General features: G+C 35.2%; 1 protein-coding gene across 4 annotated transcripts; it reads right to left on the bottom strand.

Moving 5' to 3' along the window:
* Positions 1-6,425: 6,425 nt before the first annotated feature.
* Positions 6,426-21,924, bottom strand: LOC120091247 (DNA replication complex GINS protein PSF2). 4 transcript variants are annotated; one of them, XM_039049191.1, is made up of 10 exons: positions 21,468-21,924; positions 15,200-15,249; positions 15,043-15,117; positions 14,794-14,908; positions 7,547-7,646; positions 7,433-7,463; positions 7,258-7,350; positions 6,928-7,080; positions 6,703-6,744; positions 6,426-6,588 (listed from the first exon to the last, which is right to left on the bottom strand). In XM_039049191.1, exons 2-9 carry the CDS (start codon positions 15,245-15,247, stop codon positions 6,724-6,726), a joined length of 636 nt encoding a protein of 211 aa, XP_038905119.1. In that variant the 5' UTR covers positions 15,248-15,249; positions 21,468-21,924; the 3' UTR covers positions 6,426-6,588; positions 6,703-6,723. The 4 variants fall into 4 exon arrangements, with proteins under 4 accessions (XP_038905119.1, XP_038905117.1, XP_038905118.1 ...); XM_039049189.1 differs by adding an exon at positions 19,501-19,599 and having other exon boundaries at positions 6,426-6,744; positions 21,468-21,923; XM_039049190.1 differs by having other exon boundaries at positions 6,426-6,744; positions 15,200-15,266; positions 21,468-21,923.
* Between the last annotated feature and the right edge of the window lie 336 nt (positions 21,925-22,260).

Here is a 22,260-nt window from a genome sequence, read left to right as displayed (position 1 = left end):
AACTATCCATTCTGTGTTTTATAGATCCTTAGCATATCAAATATATTTTAAAATAAATAAATAATTGGGATCTTTTTAAATATTTTAAAATATTTATACTTCATAACAAAAAAAAAATTAGTGTAAATAATTTTATGATTTTTCTATTTATAAGAATTTTCCTAATAATTTAATTGGGTATATTGAACACATTCAAATTCCAATTTTGTGTCTAATCAAGAACCTATTATAAACCAAACTAAAAATTAATAAATTATTAGATACAAAACTAAAAGTTAAAAACTCATAATAGACACTATTTGCTAAAATTGAAAGACTTATTGACACAAAATTAAAAAGACCTAAAAATTTAGAGTCTATTCGATAGAAAATCTAAAAATAAAAATTTGAAAACAATGGATTCAATAAAAGCAAATTTATATTTAATGTTTTTATATATGTGTTTGGTAGCATATTTAGAAATTAGATTTTAATTTAAATAATTGTATGAAATGTGTTGGTAATATTTATTGAATCATAAAACTAATTGTAGATACCATTTAATATTAGTTGACAATATGTTAAAATTTTTGTATAATTATTATTAATCTATAATACATTACATATTACATATTTTTACAATTTTAATTTTAAAAAACGAATTTAGTTTACAACATAACAAACATATATTTGTTGAACTTGAATATGAAAACATAAAACATAATTCGAATTGTAACCTAACAAATCAAGATTTAAACTTATAATTTAACCTAATCCTTTTAAAGTAAATAAAATTTCGAGAAAAATACATTTTTGTCCCTAGATTTTGAGTCTAATTTTTATTTGGTCATTAAGTTTCAAAATGTAACACTAGTCATTAAATTTTAAGTTTAATTTCAATTTAGATTCAAAGTGTTATAATTTGTCCTTGAATTTTAAATTTTCTTTCAATCATTAAATACTCACGTTTGGTGTTTAATGTTAATTTCTATTAATTAATTTTAAAAATAAAAGAGTTAAAATTAATTAAGTTGTACTATTTTTTCATCACTACTATAAAATTAAATTTAAGTTTTCATTTCATAATTACTTAAACATAATTAATAGACATTAAAAAATGATTGTAAGTGATTATTTAATGAAAACTCGAGGTTAAAAGTGTAAATTTTGTACGAAAAATTGTTAGAAATAACACTTTATAAGTTTCACATTTCAAAACTAGCATGTTTTTTAAAACTCGTTAAACTAGTTTTTCTCAGTCCATCTCGTCCAAGATCAACCACCGAGATATAATTGAAAAATAACATTTTCATCTTATCAATTATTTTAGGATTTCTCGATAGTATTAAACAGATATTCTAGTAATTTTTCCAAAGAATATTTAAATATTTCTAAATCTTATACCAAATCATGTTTTTTTTTTTTTTTCAAATTCTCTTATCTCTATCAAATCTTACTAATCTTTCTTTTTCACCCAACTTTGATTTTCACAATTATTTGAATTTTTAAATTTTCAATTGAATTTTCCAATTATCAAACTGATTTTCCAAATAGATTTTAGATGGTTGCACTGTCTATTTAAATTTTGTGAAAGATCAAATTTTGCAAAAAAAAAAAAAAAAAAAAAAAAAAAAAAAAAAGGGTAAGATTGGGAAATATATATAATGTTAGTGATGATCATTCACAAAATTTCATCAAGAAAATCTAAATATATAGAATCTGAGTGCTATTTTTCCCGTTTTCAAATATTAAACTATCTTTCTAAATCTTATATCAATTCTTACATCAACTCTTACTCTTCTCAAATTGTCTTTTGTTGTCTTTCCCAAATCTTATATTATGTTACAAATATTTAGGCCCAATTTATGTTTTCACGAATTTCCAAATTGATTTACCAATTATTTAAATGAATTTATCGATTATCTTTTCAAATTTATTAAATTTATGTAATCTTTCACCATGTAATTTTTAAATTTTGGAAAGATAAAAAGATTAGGTAAGATTGGGAAAATTATGTGGATCTCAGTCCTCTTCCTGGGCGAGATTTCTCATCTTGTAACTTATGGAGAAAATTGAAACAAAATTTAAATTTTAAGGGTAAAATAGTAACCTTTTGAAACTAGGGACTAAATTGAAATCAGACTCAAAACTAAAATTAAATATCCAAAATTGTAATATTTTAAAAGCTAGGGACCAAATGGAAACCATATCCAAAATTTATGGATCAAAAATGTATTTTTTTCCGAAAAGTTTTTTTTAGTTGATTCCTCTTCAATTTTAGGCTGATTTAACATCCAATCCTCTCCATGCTTCTAGTTTGCTTAGATAGAAAGTATATTGAGATCATGTCTTCATGATTTTTGTTTCATCTTTCTTTAGTGTCAATTAAGATTCTTACTTACTAAGAAAAGTGCCAAAATAAAAACAAGGAAAAAAGAAAAAAAGGAAACATCATGATGAATGAAGTTTACATGTCATTACACTTATAAAGTTAATTGTAAAATAATACTCATAATTAGAACAAAAAACAAAACATTCCCTTTGTAAATATTGGTTTATAGAACATTGTTTTCATCTAAAGAGTTTTTTGGAATCATACCAATTCTCCATATGGTAAATTTTCATTTTTTTTTCTTTTGAAGTCGTAAACTATGCAAGTAACTTTGTCTTATAGTACCATTAATATCTATCGATTGGAACTGGAAGTGTTCATGGGTTGGAGCTAGGTTGGGTTAGATTGAAGCACTTTTAAATCCAACCCAATTATTCGAATTATAAGTTTTTTCAACCCAAATATGAATCAAACCCAACTCAACCATCCAACATTTGGGTTGGATTGGTTCAAGTTATTTGAGTCATTCATTTAAATTGTTGTTCTAATTATAAGTAAAATATTAATTTGTAAAAATTTTATTTAATTATTTTCATACATTTAATTAAAAATGACAATTCAATTTCCATTTATATTATAAAAATTTTCTTCCTAATGCATTAAGAAATTATTTTTAGAAGTTATTAAAGAATAAATTATAAAAAAAATAATGAAATAAAATAAAATACATGATATATATAATTGTATTATAAGTAAAAAAAAAACATACTTTTCAAAATTAATAATAATGTCAGTTGGTTTGGGTTTTTGAAGTAAACCAACGAACCCATCTCAATCCAAACCATACGGATTCGGTTGGGTAGATCAAGTTTTTCGAGTCATCGGATTCTTTGAACACCCCGCTGACTCTGTTTTTAAGGTTTGATCGAATTTTTCTTACATACAATTAAACTCCATAAATTAATAACACAAGTTAAATTTCTCTAGCAACACTAGCTAACGTAAAATAACCGTATCTAGTCGTCAATTTTTGTTTTCAAGTCATTTGAATAAGCTCAAACCAAAATTGGATGAAAATTGAAATGAAGTGAAGAAAGGTGTTAGCAAATTTGAAAGAAGAAGACAAAAACATGTGAAATTCCACTCATTAAGAATCTATCTTACTCATTTGTAATCTACACTTTTGTTATTAGTTACTAAAAGGGAAAGCTTTGAAGGGTCCTCTTGTACTACACAAAAAGAAAAAAGAACATATAGTGGGATTAAACAAAATTTAATCTCCATGTGATTTTTAAAGTTAAATTAGACAAATTTCTTGCACATCTAAAACAATCATAATTTTTATAATATATAGTCCTCGTGGTAAAGATCATGATTATAATGTATGATTAAAAAAAGCTGTAAAAATTAAATAAATAAAAGCAACACAACTTTATTGTATATTTGAAAAAAATATAAGAGAAGGTCTAAAGGCATATTTTGATAATGCAAGTATTATTTGAACACTTCAATCATAATTAGACACGCGGCCTTATAACATTTTGCTTATGTCCCTCTCTAGACTCTACCGTTTTTATTTTATGGATGATTGAAAACGTGGTAGATTAATTGTAATTGTCAACTTGAGCATAGTTTAGTGGATAAGATACTAATTATTATTTCAAAAGTCGATGGTTCGATCTCGTTCTTAAAATTTGTTTGAACTATAAAAGATATTAATTATATTTATAAAATACAATGTTTGAAAAAATACGAAGTTCTATTATTGATAGTTAGATTTTTCTAATTTGAGTAATGTAAATTTAATATTTTCATTTGTTCAATCATTATAATTCTTCATCAAATAAATAAATAAAAAGTTTGGTGTTCTTTTTCTTATGCTCGTCTTTCTATAATATAAAATTTTGCAAGAGAATCATGTTGAGATATGAATGTAGTTTTGTATCAATTAAAAGTTGAGAACATTTTTAAGTACATAAATATAGACAATAATTTTGTGTATACGCATAGGTAAGGCTCAATATAAGTACGTATTATAAAGTATAAATCAATTTGAAAAAGCGAGTAGAAAGTTAATTTGTGAAGGAAAAAAAAATTAATGTTAAGTTGGGGGAGAGAGAAACCATAAGGCTAAGGAATTTTTATTTGAATATCATATAAAGGAGAAATTTTCACGAACAGAAAAAATGTTAAACCATTTATAGAAATAGCAAAAAAAAAAAACACCCATAGATATTGATAAACTTCTATCGCATCTATCATATAATATTAATGATAGACTTCTATTAGTTTCTATCAATGATAGACACTGATAAATTTATATTAACCTTTAATAAAGAATATTGAAATTTTTGCTATTTTGTGTAAATAATTTCTTATTTTTCAATTTTCGAAAAAAACCCTTAAAATTAAAGTAAAACTCTAAAATATAATAGAATTACTTGAAGACAAAAAGAGAGAGCCAATGATAAAAAGATATTAATGAGCACTCTTTTCACAATGTTTTCTTGAGGTTCAAGTGTCTAGTTGTAAGAATATTGCATTCAACAAAACCTTCAGCCATATGATTGCCAAGGGATCCATAAGTTTTAAATGTGTAAAAACACAATTTGAAGAAATTATTGTCATACAATTTAACTCAAAGTAATTTTTTGAAAAAAGTTATTAGAACTTAGTTTAAATTTTGCTTTGAATTTCATACCTCATCAAATCAAATATTGAACATGAATAAATAATATAATTGATACTCTCCCCACTAGTTAATTTACTATTTTTAAAAAAATAGATTTATAATGAATGTAAAATATATTATTTAAATTAGGCAAGGCTATTTGTATTTATTTTACCGTAGCTAAAATGTCATTAATACATGATTATAATTAATTTTTTCTAGTTCAACCATTACGAGATCAAATTATAGGTGAACACCAAAACCAACCAATCCCAAAATAAAACCAAACCAAACCAAAAAGTTAATTTTTATTGAAACGTCAATTCGATTGGGTATCAAATTTTTTTATCAATTTGATTTTAAATTTTAAAACCAAACCGTTTATATGTATGTATAATAAAAAATTGAAATCTTTCAGTTTGATCAATTTGGAATCAAACCGAGGATACAAACATAACAAACCATCGAACTTTGACAATATAGGATTTAATTTTGGTTTCACATATATATTCATAAATATATTTTTTTTAAAAACCTTTTACTATGAAGCAATGCTTTGAATCCTTAGAATCTATATCATATTTAAGAGGGGAGAAAAAAGAAACTAATTATTGCTAAAGATAATGTGTCTGAGTGATAATTGATGGAGGTTTAGAAACTAAAGAAAAATAGATGCTCAAAAATCTTGGAAGCAATAATGGAATTTCATAGAATCAAAAGGCAATTTTGAGACGGTGCTTTCATCAATAAGTCTTAATCAAAGGCTTAGACCCTACAAGTTTTATGGTAAAAGCTAAAGTGAAATGTGTGACCCATGTGTTTTTGCCTTTAACCTTATGCAATTATTAGATTATGGAATATTTTAAACTCACTTGTATTCATATAGTAATCTTCTTCACTCAAATCAAAACAATATAATCAAAATTGAGTTTATTCAAATGAATTTAAAGTGACATCTTCTAGATCTAAAATCCTCCAATTCGTTTCCTTTTGCACTCCTTTCTTCTTCCTTGCTTTCAAATGTTTCCTTCCTCCTTCACATCTTCTTCCTTATCATCTGCAATGTTTGCTTGTATCTTCGTTAACATCTTGCGTTCGTCTTGTATCTTGTACCTCATCTTTACCATCTCTTCTCCATTTTGACGCTTGAGCAACTATTGTGATTTCATTTTCACCTCTTACCTTTTTGTTTTTATACTACATTCTATACGAAAAGCAAAATGTGAATAGGTAGGGAGAGAAAAATGGAGATGGATGGATTTTCTAATGAGGCCGTCCCAATCTAACTGCTTCTCAATAACCAACTGACGTGGATTTTAAAATTTGTATGCCCTCTAATAACCGTTGGATCTAAATTTAACGTACTCTCATAATCCAACAATGAAAGTTTGTAAGTCACATCTGACAGCCTCTCCAAATAATTTCTCAAGAAAGAAGAGTTAATGATAGAGAAATAATTAGAGGATTAAACAAGAATCTTTGACCTTTCATCTATCGTAAATAAATATCATTGCATGGTTCCATGTACATCCACAGTTAGCCTATTATGCTAACAAATCTACCACGAGCATGATATGTCTGCACTTTCTAGTAATAAATGAACGACCTACAAGAGAGCTTAGCTGGAATAAGAAAATAAAAAAGCAAACCCTTTAAATGATTTTGAAGAAGAATCCATCCTGGCTTTCATTTAGCACTGCTGAGCAAAATCAGAACGTACCTACCGAGATCGACGCAAACTCTACCGTCTTCGAAGAGGTCGCTGGAGAAAAGGAAATAGATAGAACATTAGAAACATCATATTGAGCAAATACTTGGACGTTGATAAAAAGAAGTGTGTTACCAGTAAGTAGGAAAAAAGTAGTTAACCAGTTGATCATTATTTTCGTATCACTTTACTTAAAAAGGAATGGTTAATACAAAGAATTACAAAAGAGGCACACACTCTTTGTCCGTGATCGTGTCCTTGTGGCTGCACATTGGTCATCCTATCTTGATCTGGAACCAACTCTGGATTTCCATGCTTGTAAATTGCTTGCAGTGCTCTAACAACGAATGGTCGAACTATATTCACTTCCATGGCAGATAGATCTTTAATCTAGGATTAAAAAAACAGAAGAACCTGAACACATCAGCGTATAAGCAAAAAGACAAACCATTGGGGAGGAGGAAGTAATAAAAGTTAAAATCATAAACGAACTATATTTACTTCCATGGCAGATAGATCTTTAATCGAACATTAAAAAACCAGAGAGAGGGGGGAGAGGAGTTCTACCTTCACTGCAGATGTGCGTGTATCAATTGACTCCAAACTGGTTTCAACTTTGTGAAACCTAACATCCCTGATATCTTCAATAAGAGACCTCACCTGTGAAAAGTAACTCAATCATATTACTCAAGAAAAGAATGTAACTATGTGCCAAAACTCAACATCAAAGCTCCTAACTCACCAAATACATGTCAGGAACGTCATCTCGTGCACTATCATCCACAACATTAAGTTAACATCAACTCTTTTAATGACCAAACAGAGAATTTATAATGTTCAAGCTTTCAGCACTTACTGGTCAAAAAGAAGCTTTGATATTTCCACGTAATGGAAGGGTAGTATCTGGAAAGATCCTTGAGACTCTCGTTCTGCCTCCAAAATTTGTGTCAACTTTTCTAGTCCAGAAAGCCAAAAACAATGAGATTGCAAACTATCTACCTTGACTGTAATGGCTCATAATATCTTTCTTCTCTTTCAATCTTTTTATTACCCCAGGTTTCTTCTAGTCCTTATCATCATTATAAATATATATATATATATATATATATATAAACAAAAAAAAAAAAAAAAAAGAACCTAGAGAGGAAAAATGCCTAAAATGCACTCATCGGAAGGAAGGAATCTAAAATATTTGGATTACAAACAATAAATTGTGAAAAATATTATAAAATAAGAATAAATATCAAGTTATTCTAATGTACTATTGAACAATCTATCCTACTCAAATACGTAAGCAAGTTCTCAATAAATCTAGTAGCAATATCTTTAAATTTGGACTAGGTTTACCAAACCATAATGAAAATTAATGTAATCGTAATGGAATTTCATTGATGGATCAATTATAAATTTGTAATGAGCTTAAATCGCAAATGTAATTGGATTGCTTCTGATCGCATTTATGTAGACTTTGAATTTTGTCACATTTACTATTACCGTTACCACTACCTCTGAGAGTCAAATGGTAAACAATAATAGTAGAAGTGTCAAAATTTATAATTTTTCTCTGAAACAGTAACAATAATGGTAACCGTAATCTTAACGGTAACAATACGATGTAATTTCAGACGCAATTAGATTGGGCATACGTCGCTCGTCAATCAATTTGCGTTTTCTTATTACAAATTTGGAAATGGGCTCCATGCGCCAGTATGGATGCATAACACAGGTAAACAACACCAAAGGTAATCAAATGGGGCCCACTTTTCACATTACCATTGATTTATTACCCTTTTCATTGGGATAAACGTGACCTTGATGCAACTGAATACGCATGAATGATGCAAGAAAGTAGTTTTGTGCTCACTTTTCCATCCAAGTCACCATGACCATTCGGCTTTGTCATGTCCGACCAAACTTGAACACTTTTTCCCTTATGAGACACCATAATATTATGACCTTTTGTTTAAAAAAAAGCCTCAAACAGTCAATTGACCCAAGAACTTAAGCTAATGGGTGAAGGCCAAATTTATCATCTAACACTCCCCCTACTTATAGATTGTAGAATACTCAACAAGTGGAATCAATATGAATTGGGGAGGAAATAACATTACAGGAGTTTGAATATAAAACCCCTATACCACCTGCTCTGATACCATCTTAAATCACCAATTGACCTAAAAGTTTAAGCTAATGAGCGGAGACAAATTTAATATTATATCATCTAACAAAAAGATACTATACCTCTTGAGTACATCAAAGATAATGAAACTAGATAAGATTCTTACTCTAAACTTGTCGCCCATATCTCAAAATCATTCAAATATTTTTTAGATTATGAGCTGCAAAGAAAATCAATGAGCTGACATCAGCTGCACCTGTAAATTGTTTAGCCTTTTCCTTTGACCATGACCCTATAATACTCGTAGTTATGATTATCTTAGAATTATTAGTATGGTTATTAAAAGGGATATATTAGTACTTAGTTATAAGTTTGTTAGGTCTTTTGAGTTATAAATAGTAGGTGAGAATGAGGCTTGAGGTGTGGAGAATTTTGTGGGATTTTCTTTGAGAAATTTGGGAGAGACTAGCCCTCTCAAAAGACTAGGTTATCTTGTTACTTTTCTTATGAAATTACAGCATATTTCCATATTTGAGTGTTCTTGAGTTTTCTATGTGTTCTTGAGTGTTTCCTTGTTAGGTGATATCCTAACAAATTGGCATTAGAGTTCGTTCTTTCCCTGGGACGGTTGAAGAAAATGGTTCAAGACACAGGATTTTTGCTAACTGTAATGCATGACCTGGATCAATAAAATATTCACCTTCGATTGAATGGGATGACAGTTTCTCATTCTGAATCTGTAAAATCCCAATTGGATGTTATCAACATAATCAAGCTTGAGATCAAAGATATGACAGCTAAAACTAGTGAGTACTGACGGACTGGAAGAACTTCCCATGACGAGATCAAAAGCAAATCATCATTTGTGGAAGGATCTTCACAGACATTGAAAGACATTGACGAAGAAGGGGAAGGAAGTTTTTCAAAAGGCTCCGATGAAGATAAGTTGCCACAGAAAAAGGAAGATACGGGAGATGACAGTAAGGGAATCAAAGAAAACATGAACTTATTAGTAGAAAGAAATAGCAAGAGGGAACGAATTGGGCCAATTAGGAGAAGCAACTAGGTCTTGAAGATTTCAAAGCTCGAATTGGAGGACAAAATATGTAGACTGTTCCATAGTCAAAGGGAAGACAAGGATGACGTTAACAAAGAAAATGCCAATGGGAAATAGGGAAAATTAAGGGGCCATGAGAGCGTCACAAGAGATTCTCCAGCATCTGACAAGAAAAGCAAGATGCAAGAAGATGAAGAAGGATAATACCGGTTGGGTAGGGCTGTGGACTTGTTGGATAGGGTCTTGTTAAGTCAGAATGCTAATGGCCTGTTTGTAAACTAATTGGATGTGCCGAGACCATTGCTAAGTCAGAAAATGTGGTAATATTTGAAGATGGATTTCCAACTGGGTGTTAGTTGGTTTTAAACCTAGAACCTGACCCACCATGGCAACATCATGCCCACATGGAGGAACTAGCCCTAGCCGTAATACATTGTGCTCTACACACATGTTGCCGATCGTCATCAATGTTGAAGCACTCGCTGCCAACCATTGACACTAGGTGTCACAGTCATGCTTGTCCAGTGCATGTTACCCATGGCCGCATGACCGCCTCCACCTCTTTTTACTATGCTTTCATCCTATGTATTTCCTTTTGCTAGGTAGTTAGGCTTATATGTACTTTTCTTATTGAATGACCGCTCGTCCATTTCCATATGCAAGGGTAGCGTATGTTTTTTTGTTCAGAATGCACTATATGGGGATAAGACTAATCATCACTTCCCCATACCCGGAGTAGTATGTTATAAAGTTGTTGTTGTTGCTTATTGCTTTCTAGCCTAATACAATCTTTCTCTTCTCTATTCTTACAATCAAACTATTTGTGAAAATCTTTTCTCCAAATCCGTTTTCTCTAAAGCGGGGGTGGAGGTTGCAAGAGGCACCTGGTGTGTCATCGACGTTCCATATTCGAATTGGCTGACTTGTTCGTGAGCGGGAACAAGTGTTGCACAATCGCTAAGTGAAGCTTCGGAAAGTGTGATTGTGACAGTTGGTATCAGAGCCAAGTCGGCTTGTAGAGTTGAGAAGCTGCGATCATGTCTGCTACGAAGCAGTTGGGCAAGTCCCATGTTGATCGGTTGGTCGAGATTGAGGAGAAAATACTCTATTTAATATTAGTCCCTGATCAGGTTCGATTCCTAGAGACTCAGTTACAGGAATTCGTTGACAAGGTCGATGAAATTGATGTAGTGGCTGGCCGCTTAGACGGAATGCCTGTCAAGGAATTGTTGACAAATGTTGAGACCCTAGAGGCAAAAACTACGATGGGTGGGCCTCTTGAGCATGGGGATGGTTCGTCGGCCTTTGTTGCCCCGATAGAAGAGCGTGCTAAAGAACTAGACAGCTCACAGAGAGCGATCATTCAGATGGTGACTGAAATGTCTGAGGACTTTTAAGCCACCATCGATGTCATCCGGGCAGAGATTGCAAACATTAGTGCAAGAATTAACCTCACCATGAGAGCGGTGGGATATCAAGCCCCAGTCAGGGGTGCAACCCAATTCAACAGGGTAAAAGTACCCGAGCCTAAGCCCTTTTATGGGGCTCGCAACACAAAGGCGCTAGAAAATTTTATCTTTGACATGGAACGGTACTTCAGAGCTACGAACACGGCGACTAAAGAGTCGAAGATCACCCTAGCGACGATGCACCTAGCAAAAGATGCCAAGTTATGGTGGAGGTCCCATTTCATGGATGTCCAAGAGGGATGGTGTACCATCGACACGTGGGAGAGACTGAAACAAGAGTTGCGTTCTCAGTTCTTCCCCGAAAATGTTGAGATTTTGGCAAGACGCAAGCTACGAGAATTGAAACATACTGATACTATTAGGGACTACGTGAAACAATTTGCCAGATTGACGTTGGACATAAGAGATATGTCCGAAAAAGACAAAGTTTTCTGTTTTATCGAAAGCCTGAAACCATGGTCAAAAACAAAATTGTATGAGTAGAGAATACAGGATCTCTTAGCCACATACGCAGCGGCCGAACGGTTATTTGACTTGATTGATGAATCGCAAGAGATGAGGCAACACTCGAGATCCCCTAAATAGGGGGAGAAAGAGCAACGGTTCGAGCCCATCGAGAAACAGTGGGGGAGATAAAGACAACAATGGGGATAGTAGACCCCCTCAGCAGATGACTGAAAATACGTGGTAGGGGAAGAATCAGAAGCATTTTTATCGGCCCTTATCCTGTTATACATTCAAGGGACCACAAGGCAAGTGAATGTCCGGAACGAGCAGCCTTTAATGTTTTCCAAGCCTCATTAGCTTCGGACTGGAAAGGCAAAGCTATTCAGGTAGAAGACGAGAATGTGCAAGCAGAGGAAGATAACCCTACGAGTTGGGGCCCTGAGATATTTAGTTGCCCTCCAAAAGGATGTAGAAGAAGAAAACGAATCCCACGGAGGCGGACTAATGTATGTTAATGCTTGGGTCAACCATAGATCGGCCAAAAGTACCATGGTCGATTCGGAGGCCCATAATTTTATGTCCAAAATAGAAGCCAGACGGCTGAATCTCCGTTGGGAAGGAGGCGCAAGTAAAATGAAAGCAGTGAACTCTGAGGCCTTGCCGATTATAGGAATGGTAAAAAGGACAGTCGTAAAATTGGAGGACTGGAGTGGCCTTGCCGATTTTGTGATTGTCAAGATGGATGGCTTTGATGTGGTGTTGGGAATGGAGTTCTCGCTTGAGCACAAGGTAATACCGATACCCCTCACCAAGTGTTTAGTGATCACCGAGTCTATGCCCACTGTTGTGCATGCTGAGATCAGACGACCGAAGAGGAGAAGGATGATCTCGGCCCTTCAGTTGGAGAAGGACTTTACCCACGAGTCATTCGAAACCACGAAAGAGAAGGCCCCCTAAGACATTCTGCATGACTTGGAACAGTGTCGTATTGTTGAGCCGGACAGTTTACACAAGTCCCTGACTCCAAAGAGGAGGGGAAGGAGAGGAAGGAGCTGTCTCTTATACACATCTAGATGTGTATAAGAGACAGCCCTAAGACATTCTGCATGACTTGGAACAGTGTCGTATTGTTGAGCCGGACAGTTTACACAAGTCCCTGACTCCAAAGAGGAGGGGAAGGAGAGGAAGGAAGCCTAGACACCGGGAGTTCCTATCAGGAGACTGGGTTCGAGTAAATTTGTGCCTGGGACGGTTTCGAAGTCGAGGGCAAAGAGAACATCACCTCGTGAGCAACTTTAGAGGACCAGTGGAAGTCATCAAAAGGGTTGGGAAAACCTCTTATCGGGTGCAGTTACCATCATGGATGGAAATTCATCTTGTCATCCACATAAGTAGACTGAAACCCTACCATCCCAACTATGTCGAGGAGAGATGTAGGGTGGTGACCCGTCCGCAGACCACAACGAAGAGAATGGTAGGAGAAGAAGCCAACGAGAGACTTACGGGAAGGAGCGACAGAGTGGAAAGACCAGAACCAAGCTGGGAAGAGTTCCTGGAGAAGTGGAGAAGCCTCTAAGATAGAGAAGTTCATTGGGAGCGCATGGAAGGCCTCAAGAGCGGCTGCTCAATAATATACCGAGTTCGAGCAGAGTCAGTTGACGAGGACGTCAACCAATTGAGTGGGGGAGAATGTCACGGTCGTGCTTGTCCAGAGCGTGTTGCCCATGACCACATGACCGCCCCCACCTCTTTTTACTATGCTTTCATCCTATGTATTTCCTTTTGCTAGGTAGTTAGGCTTATATGTACTTTTCTTAGTGAATGACCGCTCGCCCATTTCCATATGCAAGGGTAGCGTATGTGTCTTTGTTCAAAATGCACTATATGGGGATAAGACTAACCATCACTTTCCCATACCCGGAGTAGTATGTTATAAAGTTGTTGTTGTTGCTTATTGCTTTCTAGCCTACTACAATCTCTCTTCTCTATTCTTACAATCAAACTATTTTCTAAAACCGTTTTCTCTAAAGCAGGGGTGGAGGTTGTGAAAGGCACCCGGTGTGCCATCGACGTTTTGTATTCGAATTGGCTGACTTGTTCGTGAGTGGGAACAAGTCTCGCACAATTGCTAAGTGAAGCTTCGAAAATTGTCGAAGCACTTGCTGCCAACCATTGACGCTAGGCAAGCACACAGAGAAGGTTTGGAAGGTAAATTCACTAGAATCAAATTTCCAATGTGGACAATGATAAGTTTTTTGAGATAATCGAGCATAGCCAAAATTAATAGGTTAGAATTTTTCTTCTGAATCACTTGAGTTAGAATTCCAGCATTGTTTTTTGAAGTAAATTTGATTTTTTTGCCTATACTAACTACTGAGTTTTTTTTTGGACATCTTTGATTGGTAATAGTCCATTCTTGCAAAATCTTGAAAAATCTTAATCATAGGTAACCAAAATTCCTCTATACTTCCATATAATTCCTTATTTGAGTGTTCTTGAATTTTTTGAGAGTCCAAGAGTGTTTTTCTGTTAGGTGGTATCCTAACAGACTCCTTCCCATATATCCAAAAAACCTAAAATCAAAGGTAAAACCCCAACCCAACCCCTAAAACATTTCTGCTTTCGTTCACTGAATCAATATTACGGTTTGCAAGGTCGATAGAAAGATATCTATTGTGTAAAGCAAGGATTTTATTTCCATTCACATCGAAGAGGGAGCCTATGTTCAAATTTGAAACCATGGTCCTTGATAGGAGGATTGCTCAACACCACAAATTCCTACATGCTTGGAGTTAAAACATTAAGATCTCTCAGATATTAATCAGCAAAACCAACACAAATTCTACATCTAGAGATCTTACATCCTTCAAGTGGGTATGCAGACTAGTAATGGCATTAGATTAAGGTTTTTTTTATTTATTTACTTGTTATCATTATCATTATCATTATTATTATTCTTTTTTTCCGGGGAAAAAACAAATAACAAAAAAAACAATAATAATAAAACTCACCCACTGACATCCACTCTGGAGGCCTAATTGCACATTTCCCTCTTTTTTTCAGAGCAATCGCTAGCCACAATGGAACTTCAGTTGCTATTTGGGGATAGAATGGACCATAATCCCCCTATTGGAAATAACAAGGAAATTAAGAACACTCAGCATGTTAGCAGGAACAAAAGATAAAACACACAACAATGAAAAACTAAACCGGTTGCAATAGAGCAGATACCATATGTTCAACATGAACAGAAGACATACACAGATCAAATGCAGAGAATCCATTCTCATATTAGGAACAATCTCCACCATTTCATCTTCAGCTACAAACTCAACCTGGACAAGAATTTCCAAAACAATTTTGATCAATGTCATTTAGCGATGCTTTAATCATTTAGACAGAGTAAGAAGGAGATACCTCTTCGGCAGAAAATAGGTTCAGGTGAGGATCTGATTGACCAGCCATTTCTGTTAAAAGGAAATAACTATTCATATATAAGAGACCAGTTTCAGTCTTGATATATAACTATAGACATAAAGATCAAATTTTGCTTCTTACAAATTTTGGATTTTTGTCTTTTAAATGGAAACGACACTTTTGATTGATGTAATGAAAAGAGTTTAATGCTCAAAATACATAGAGACATTAAGTAATAAAGAACAATGATATGACGAATATTAAATCACAAAATCCTAGGATCAGTCGATGCACCCAATTATCTCAATTAGGTTGACACAATCATAGCACCCTCATCATATTCAATACGTTTCATCCAATCCAAAGGCTTATCATGAAAAACTCTCTAATTACGTTCAAACCAAATTTCTAAAATTAACGCTTTAACCGCATTCAAGCAAACAATCTGAGCTTTAGGTGAGAGGCTAGGGCAACCAAGACTTGCTACATGTTTTCTCTAGTTGATTTCCCAAAAACCCAAGATAAATTGAAGAAAGAAAAAAACTTCCACCAACATTTGCTCGAGTAAGAACACTCAAACAAAAGATGTTGAAGGTCTTCTCCATCTACTAGACACAAGGGAGATATGGAAGGAGATAAACATTGGTTCCGAAGCTTGTACTACAAAGTGTTTGAGCAGTTTAGTGTCCCAAAAAATAAAATCCATATCAACACTAATTCTTTTGGGGTTCTGCCTTTGTAAATTTCCTTGTCAAAAGGGGAAGATGCCCAAACCCAAGAGTCTATTATTTTGGTTGACCCTTCTGCTGTCAATTTAATCGAAAACCTACCAGATGACTCTAAAGCCCAGACCGAGAATCTATTATTTTGGTTGACCCTTCTGCTGTCAATTTGAGACAGAAGCTGCTGGAATTCATTGAACTCATCATCTTTGAGCTGCCTTCTGAGTAATAAACTCCAAGAATTTGTATTGAAATCCCAGTGATCATATATACTACCTTTAGGAAGCTTGGCCACACGAAAATTTCTTGGAAAACTCTCTTGAAAAGAGGTATCTGACCACCAAGCGTCAGTCCAGAAATAAATCTTCCTGCCTTCTCCAAGTTTAAAATGTGCTAAGAAGCCAAACTTGTCCCAAAGCTTCGAGACGCCAATCCAAGGACTTCTCAAACTCAACCATGCTTATCGATCATATGCCAATTGTGAGAATCTGAACCATGAATGCTTTTAACCACCCTACACCAAAGCAAATCTTGCTCTTTGATGAATCTCCAATTCCATTTGAAAAGAAGCATTGTATTTCTGTCTTTTAAATTGCCCACTCCAATGCTACCATCCCGAACGGCCTTTTGGATTGGTATATTGGACCAAATTCATGGAAAATGAATTGGAGGTAAAAACTTTGCAATCTGATTCTCATTTCCAATCACCGAAAACTTAAAAGCGCCCCCCACCACACAAGAGAATAGAGAGCCAAAATTTTGAGCTTGATTCCCATACAATGGCAAAATTTTGAGGGTTTGGTTTTGGGTGTGTTTAATGGAAGACGCTAGAGACATGAGAATTTTTCAAGCCTAGGGTTTGTGGGTTTGTTGGACAAATTGGAGGGTCAGTTGGTTAGTTCCTTGAAAGGGGAGAGGGATGCCTTAAAAGGGGAGCTCGTGGACTTGCTCCAAAAAGAGACCATCAATTGGGGCCAAAAGGCTAAACTCAAATGGGCTAAGGAAGAGAATTGTAACACTGCTTATCTCCATAGAGTGGCGAGTGGGAGAAGGAATAAGAATACTATAGGCCTTTTGATTTTGGAGAACAAGGATTGTACTAAGGATGATAAAGAGGTTGAGGAAGAGGTCATTTCAACTTTTTCCACTCTTTACAAACCAGTTATCAAGGCTAAACCGTTTGTGAGTGGCATTGATTGGTGTCCCATTTTGTCTAGGGAAGACGACGATCTTGTGGCCCCATTCACATTGGAGGAAATTGGGAGGGTGGTTTTTGGTTGCGACAGGAATAAATCCCCTGGTCCAGATGGCTTCTCAATGGCTTTCTTCCAAGATAATTGGGATCTACTCAAAGGTGAGTTAGTCAGTGTCTTTAGAGAGTTCTTCGAGAGAGGCATTTTGAACCTTTTGATGGTGGAACTTTTTGTGTGCCTTATCCCCAAAAAGGAGAATGCCATAGGGGTTAAGGAGTTCAGACCCATTAGTCGTATAACGAGTACCTATAAGATTTTGGCTAAGGTTCATGCTAATCACCTAAAGAAAGTGGTCCCTTTAGAATTAAATTCCTAAATCTTCCCAAGGGCTATGTCTTTTTGGGATCCCATTTTTGAGAAGATTCGTAAAAAGTGAGCCTCTTGGAAGAAAAGTTTTTTCTCCAAGGCTGGTAGGTTAACTCTGTTAAAATCCTTATGTTCTTAATTTGAATGATTCTCCGATCTAATTAGACATTGTGCTTAGTGGCATTCTTGTTTATTACTTCTTATTCAAAGCTCCCGATGCTATTTGCAAAAACTTCGAGAAGTTCATGAGAGATCTTCTTTGGGAAGGAATGGATGAAGGTAAGGGGTCTCATTTGGTCAGTTGAGAGGTTGTGGGGCACCTTGTGAATCAAGGAGGGTTGGAGATTGGTAGCTTAAGGTTGCGTAACAAAGCCCTATTGGTTAAGTGGCCTTGACGTTTTGCTCTTGAGCCCAAATCCTTGGGGCACGTGATTGTTGTGAGTAAACATGGCTCCTCCCCCTTTAAGTGGGTGGCTAAGGGTGTTAAAGGCACATTCCCAAATCTGTGGAAAAATATCTTGCTTGAGCTTCCCTTTTTTTCTCCTTGTTTCAGGTGCTTTGTGGGGGATGATAAAGATACGTTCTTCTAGGAAGATATATGGGTGGGGGATAGCCCCCTCTGATCCGCTTTTCCTCTTCTCTATCTTTTGTCTTCCCATAAAAATTGTCCGATATATGATTTCGTTGTTTGGTCAAGAAGCTCTATGTCCTTTTCTTTTGGCTTTCGTCGTCGCTTAACCAATAGGGAGACGATGAAGGTTACTTCCCTTCTTTCCTTGTTGGATGAGTGTGTTTTTAGGAAGGGAGGAGGGATGTTCATGTTTGGGGCCCCAATCCTCCTAAGGGCTTCTCTTGTAAGTCTTTTTACAAGTTGCTTCTGAACCCCTCTCCTGGTAGTGAGTCTGTCTTCGATGTGGTTCGGAGGATAAAGATTCCAAAGAAAATTAAGTTTTTTACCTGGCAGGTTTTGTTAGGTCGTGTGAATATTTTGGATAAGCTTGCTAGGAAGTTACCCATGTTAATGGGTCCTTTATGTTGTATTCTCTATCAAAAGGTGGAGGAAGACTTGAATCACCTGTTTGGGGTCACCAGTTCACGAGGTCTGTGTGGACTTTTTTTTTTTTAAAGGAGTTTGATATGCAGATGGGAGGTCAAAGGAGCATGCGAGCGATGATCCAGTTCCTCCTCAATCCACCTTTTAGAAAGAAATGTCGTTTTTTTGTGGTTTGTTAGAGTGTGTGCTTTATTGTGGGATATTTGGGGTGAGAGGAACTCGAGAGTGTTTTGGTCCTTAGTGAAGTTTTATGTCTCGCCTTGGGTTCGATTTTGAAACTTTTTTGTAACTATTCTATAAGTAACATCTCTCTTGGCTAGAAATCTTCCTGTAGAGGGTTTTCTCTTTTGTAGGCTTGTTTTTTGTATGCCCTTGTATTCTTTCATTTTTTCTCAATGAAAGTTGTTGGTAAAAAAAAATTAAAAAAAATAAAAAAAAAAAAACCTCTTCCCAACGTTCTTCATTTTTCTAAACCTAAGCTTCCAAATTCTGCACCCAAACACAGGTTCTTGAACTCATGTTTTCGAACTCTCCACTTAAACCTATATGCTTAACATATTTGCACATAAATATCGCACAACACTCTAGTACCCCTATATAATTAAATTCCTAAATCTTACCTCCTTCAAAAATTACCTACCTAGCCATTAAATTATCTAATAGAGCATTTCCCAGCTAGAAGAAAAATTATCCGATTTATCATTTCTTAGCTAGGAAGTGATATTATTAGAAATCAAATAACTACATTCTAATACTAAATTGTCTACTTGAAGAAGCTAGAGCGAATGGCAAATTTCTTATAGAGAAATGGATGGATACATGAGAAAATCACAAGTATACAAAAGGAAAAAGGTGGAGAGGAAGTAGAGTGCAGCGATAAGCGTATAAATTCATAATTGTTACAATTATGAGGCCTTGTGGATTTCCAAAAGGGAAAAAGTAAACAATACAAATATGAAAAATTACCCAACAAAAGCTTCAACTATAGTTTAAGGAATTGATGGCGACAATGGCTGAGTAGTCGACGATGGCTGAGTGGGACGCCAAATGCGAGACAGTGTGAACCTAGAAGAGAGAGAATGATGTTGAGACTCAAGGCTCATTCGTAAATTGGAAACTCCATTTGGTCGGTCTACTTAAACCGATAACTGATACCAACCTGATCGGCTCGGACAATCTAATAGTTATAAAAATCCAACCAGTTGAGTTCCTTCACCCTTTAAGTATTCTATAGAAAATAATTATCTTTATTAAAAATAAATAATTGAAATTCGTTTAACAAGCTACCCTTAAACCCCTAAAACAAAATTAAAAAATTCTGTTAAAAAGTTTAAAAGCACAAATATCAAAACTTCAAATTCAAACGTCAAGACTCAAAATTTTAAAACATAAATTCCTGAAAACATGAGCGGAAGCATATGACTGGTCCCAGTGTCTCAATCACGGATCTCACCTGTCATTCATCAATGTACTCTTACCTTTACCCGAAAAAAGAAACATGAGAAAGAATGAGTATAAAATACTTAGTATGTAACCCCACTACTGAAGTCAGGCTAAGCATTTATGTCCAATAAATGCAATTTGAATTGAAACTCTAAACTAGTGGGACCTGAAGATTTCTCTTACTTGACTCGGGTAAAACATTAAACACTCTGAGAATGCATCACTTTCAAACACCCCAGATCTTCTATATGAATGTGGGGATGTACACCTCTTTCGTACACATATTTATGTATACACCTCTTTCGTATACACATAACCTACTGAGTGCATACCTCTTTCGTACACCTTAGGCCTCTTTAGCTATGTCGGGATGTGCACCTCTTTCGTACCCATGGTTATGTACACACCTCTTTCGTATATACATAACCCACTAAGCATGCACCTCTTTCGTACACCTCAGGCCTCTTTAGTTATGTTGGGATATGTACCTCTTTTGCACACGTGGTTATGTATACACCTCTTTCGTACGCACATAATCCACTGAGCATGCACCTCTTTCGTACACCCCCCAGTTCCCTCTAGGTATGTATCATTTTCACACATACTAGCTCTAATACATCTCTTTCATGCACTAGTGTCCTTGAACAAGCACCACTTTCACACAGTCAAATAGAGTGGAAAGGAAAAGAGATCACATCCAAATTCATATTACATGTAACATTCACCTATTCATGAGTCCCATAAAATCTTATAAATAATGTCATGCAAATCAGTCTAGACAAGCACGCGTAATCTTGTAATAATGAATCGACCCTAGTGCATCTCTTTCAGACATTAGACTCCTTGAAAACATTTACATAATGGATCATTCATAATTTCACGGTAAATCACATGGCATACATTCATAGTTTTATTAATCACAAGAAGTCATGTACATCAACATATATCCAATTTTTGTCTGACGCTAAGGCATTCCAGTAGCCTCCGAATTTAGGCCCATGCTCAATCATCCTCTTAATGTATCTCATAAAATTCTAAGTTATGCTCATACATATAACATACTTCAAACATATTTATCACATGCTCATAAGTCATATATGTCCCAGAACCAATAAAATTATTCCTAATCCTATCGCCCGACACAAAGATGATTCTAGTAGTAAAATTACTTACCTCAAAATTAAATCTAAATATATCGTTCCCCAAGCAAGCAATTGATGATAAAGTAAAGAGTGTGAACTAGAACCTACAACACAAAAACCTAAATTTAATTTATCCTTTAGAACCGAATTCCATCCACCAATTTTATGCAATTAATCTTCAAATAAGTTACCCAAAGCAAACTTGATCATCGGTCACTTCCAAACTTTGACTCCAAAATCTCCGTAAAATACACCAAAACCAACCTCCAAAATTATCATAAAACAAATAATTTGAACTCATACCCAATGGGTAACCAAAGTAAATTCAAGAAATCACCGAAACCTTACCCAAAATCAAGGATTCCGGCGAAATCAAAACAAAATCTGACGAGAAGGAGCCGAAGACGTCCGAGGGCGGTGAGTGGTCTGGGCTGAAGAGATCCGGCGGCGTCCGCTTGTTGGAGAAGAGTGGCGCGGACGAAACTGACAGAAGGCGACTGGCTCGGCAACGACGCGGCGAACGGAGAAGGGAGATCGGCGCCCGGCTCGGCAGACCTGTGGCGTGCGACACGACCGGCCGGCGACGAAACCTTCAGGCGTGGCGGCGCGACGTCGTCTAGAGCTTACGTGAACGGCTGCGGCGGCTGATTCGATGGCGAGACGAAAGCTGGCGGCTTCAGATCTGGCAGACGTGGGCGGCGGTGTTAGGGCAGACGCGTGAAGAAAAAAACTCAAGCGTGCTTGCGCGTGAGGGAGAGATTTTTGTTTATTTTTATTTTTTTTTTTCTCCTTTTTACTCTAACACATATATAAGACCTTTAATATTAATATTGTTGTTTTCAAAATTTATTAGAGAAATATTGTTGTTTTAAAACTTATTAGAGAAATATTATTGTTTTGGGAGTTCGGGGCTAGAAGTCGAAGGTTGAGGATTCGACTAATGTAGAGGTCGAACGTTGAAAACTCGATAAACAAACAAAAACTTGGAAACAATACGTAAATTAGGGTTGTCGAGGGTTGAAGTTTCGACAAACAAAGAAACACTTTAGGGTTTTCGAGGGTTGAAGTTTTGACACATATGGAAATCTCGCTAATTTTGTGATGATGATCTTGCTCTAGAAGGGAATCTCGCTAATTTTGT

Source organism: Benincasa hispida, chromosome 11, assembly GCF_009727055.1.
Source record: "Benincasa hispida cultivar B227 chromosome 11, ASM972705v1, whole genome shotgun sequence".
Lineage (NCBI taxonomy): Eukaryota > Viridiplantae > Streptophyta > Magnoliopsida > Cucurbitales > Cucurbitaceae > Benincasa > Benincasa hispida.
This window is presented reverse-complemented; position numbering and strand designations above follow the sequence as displayed.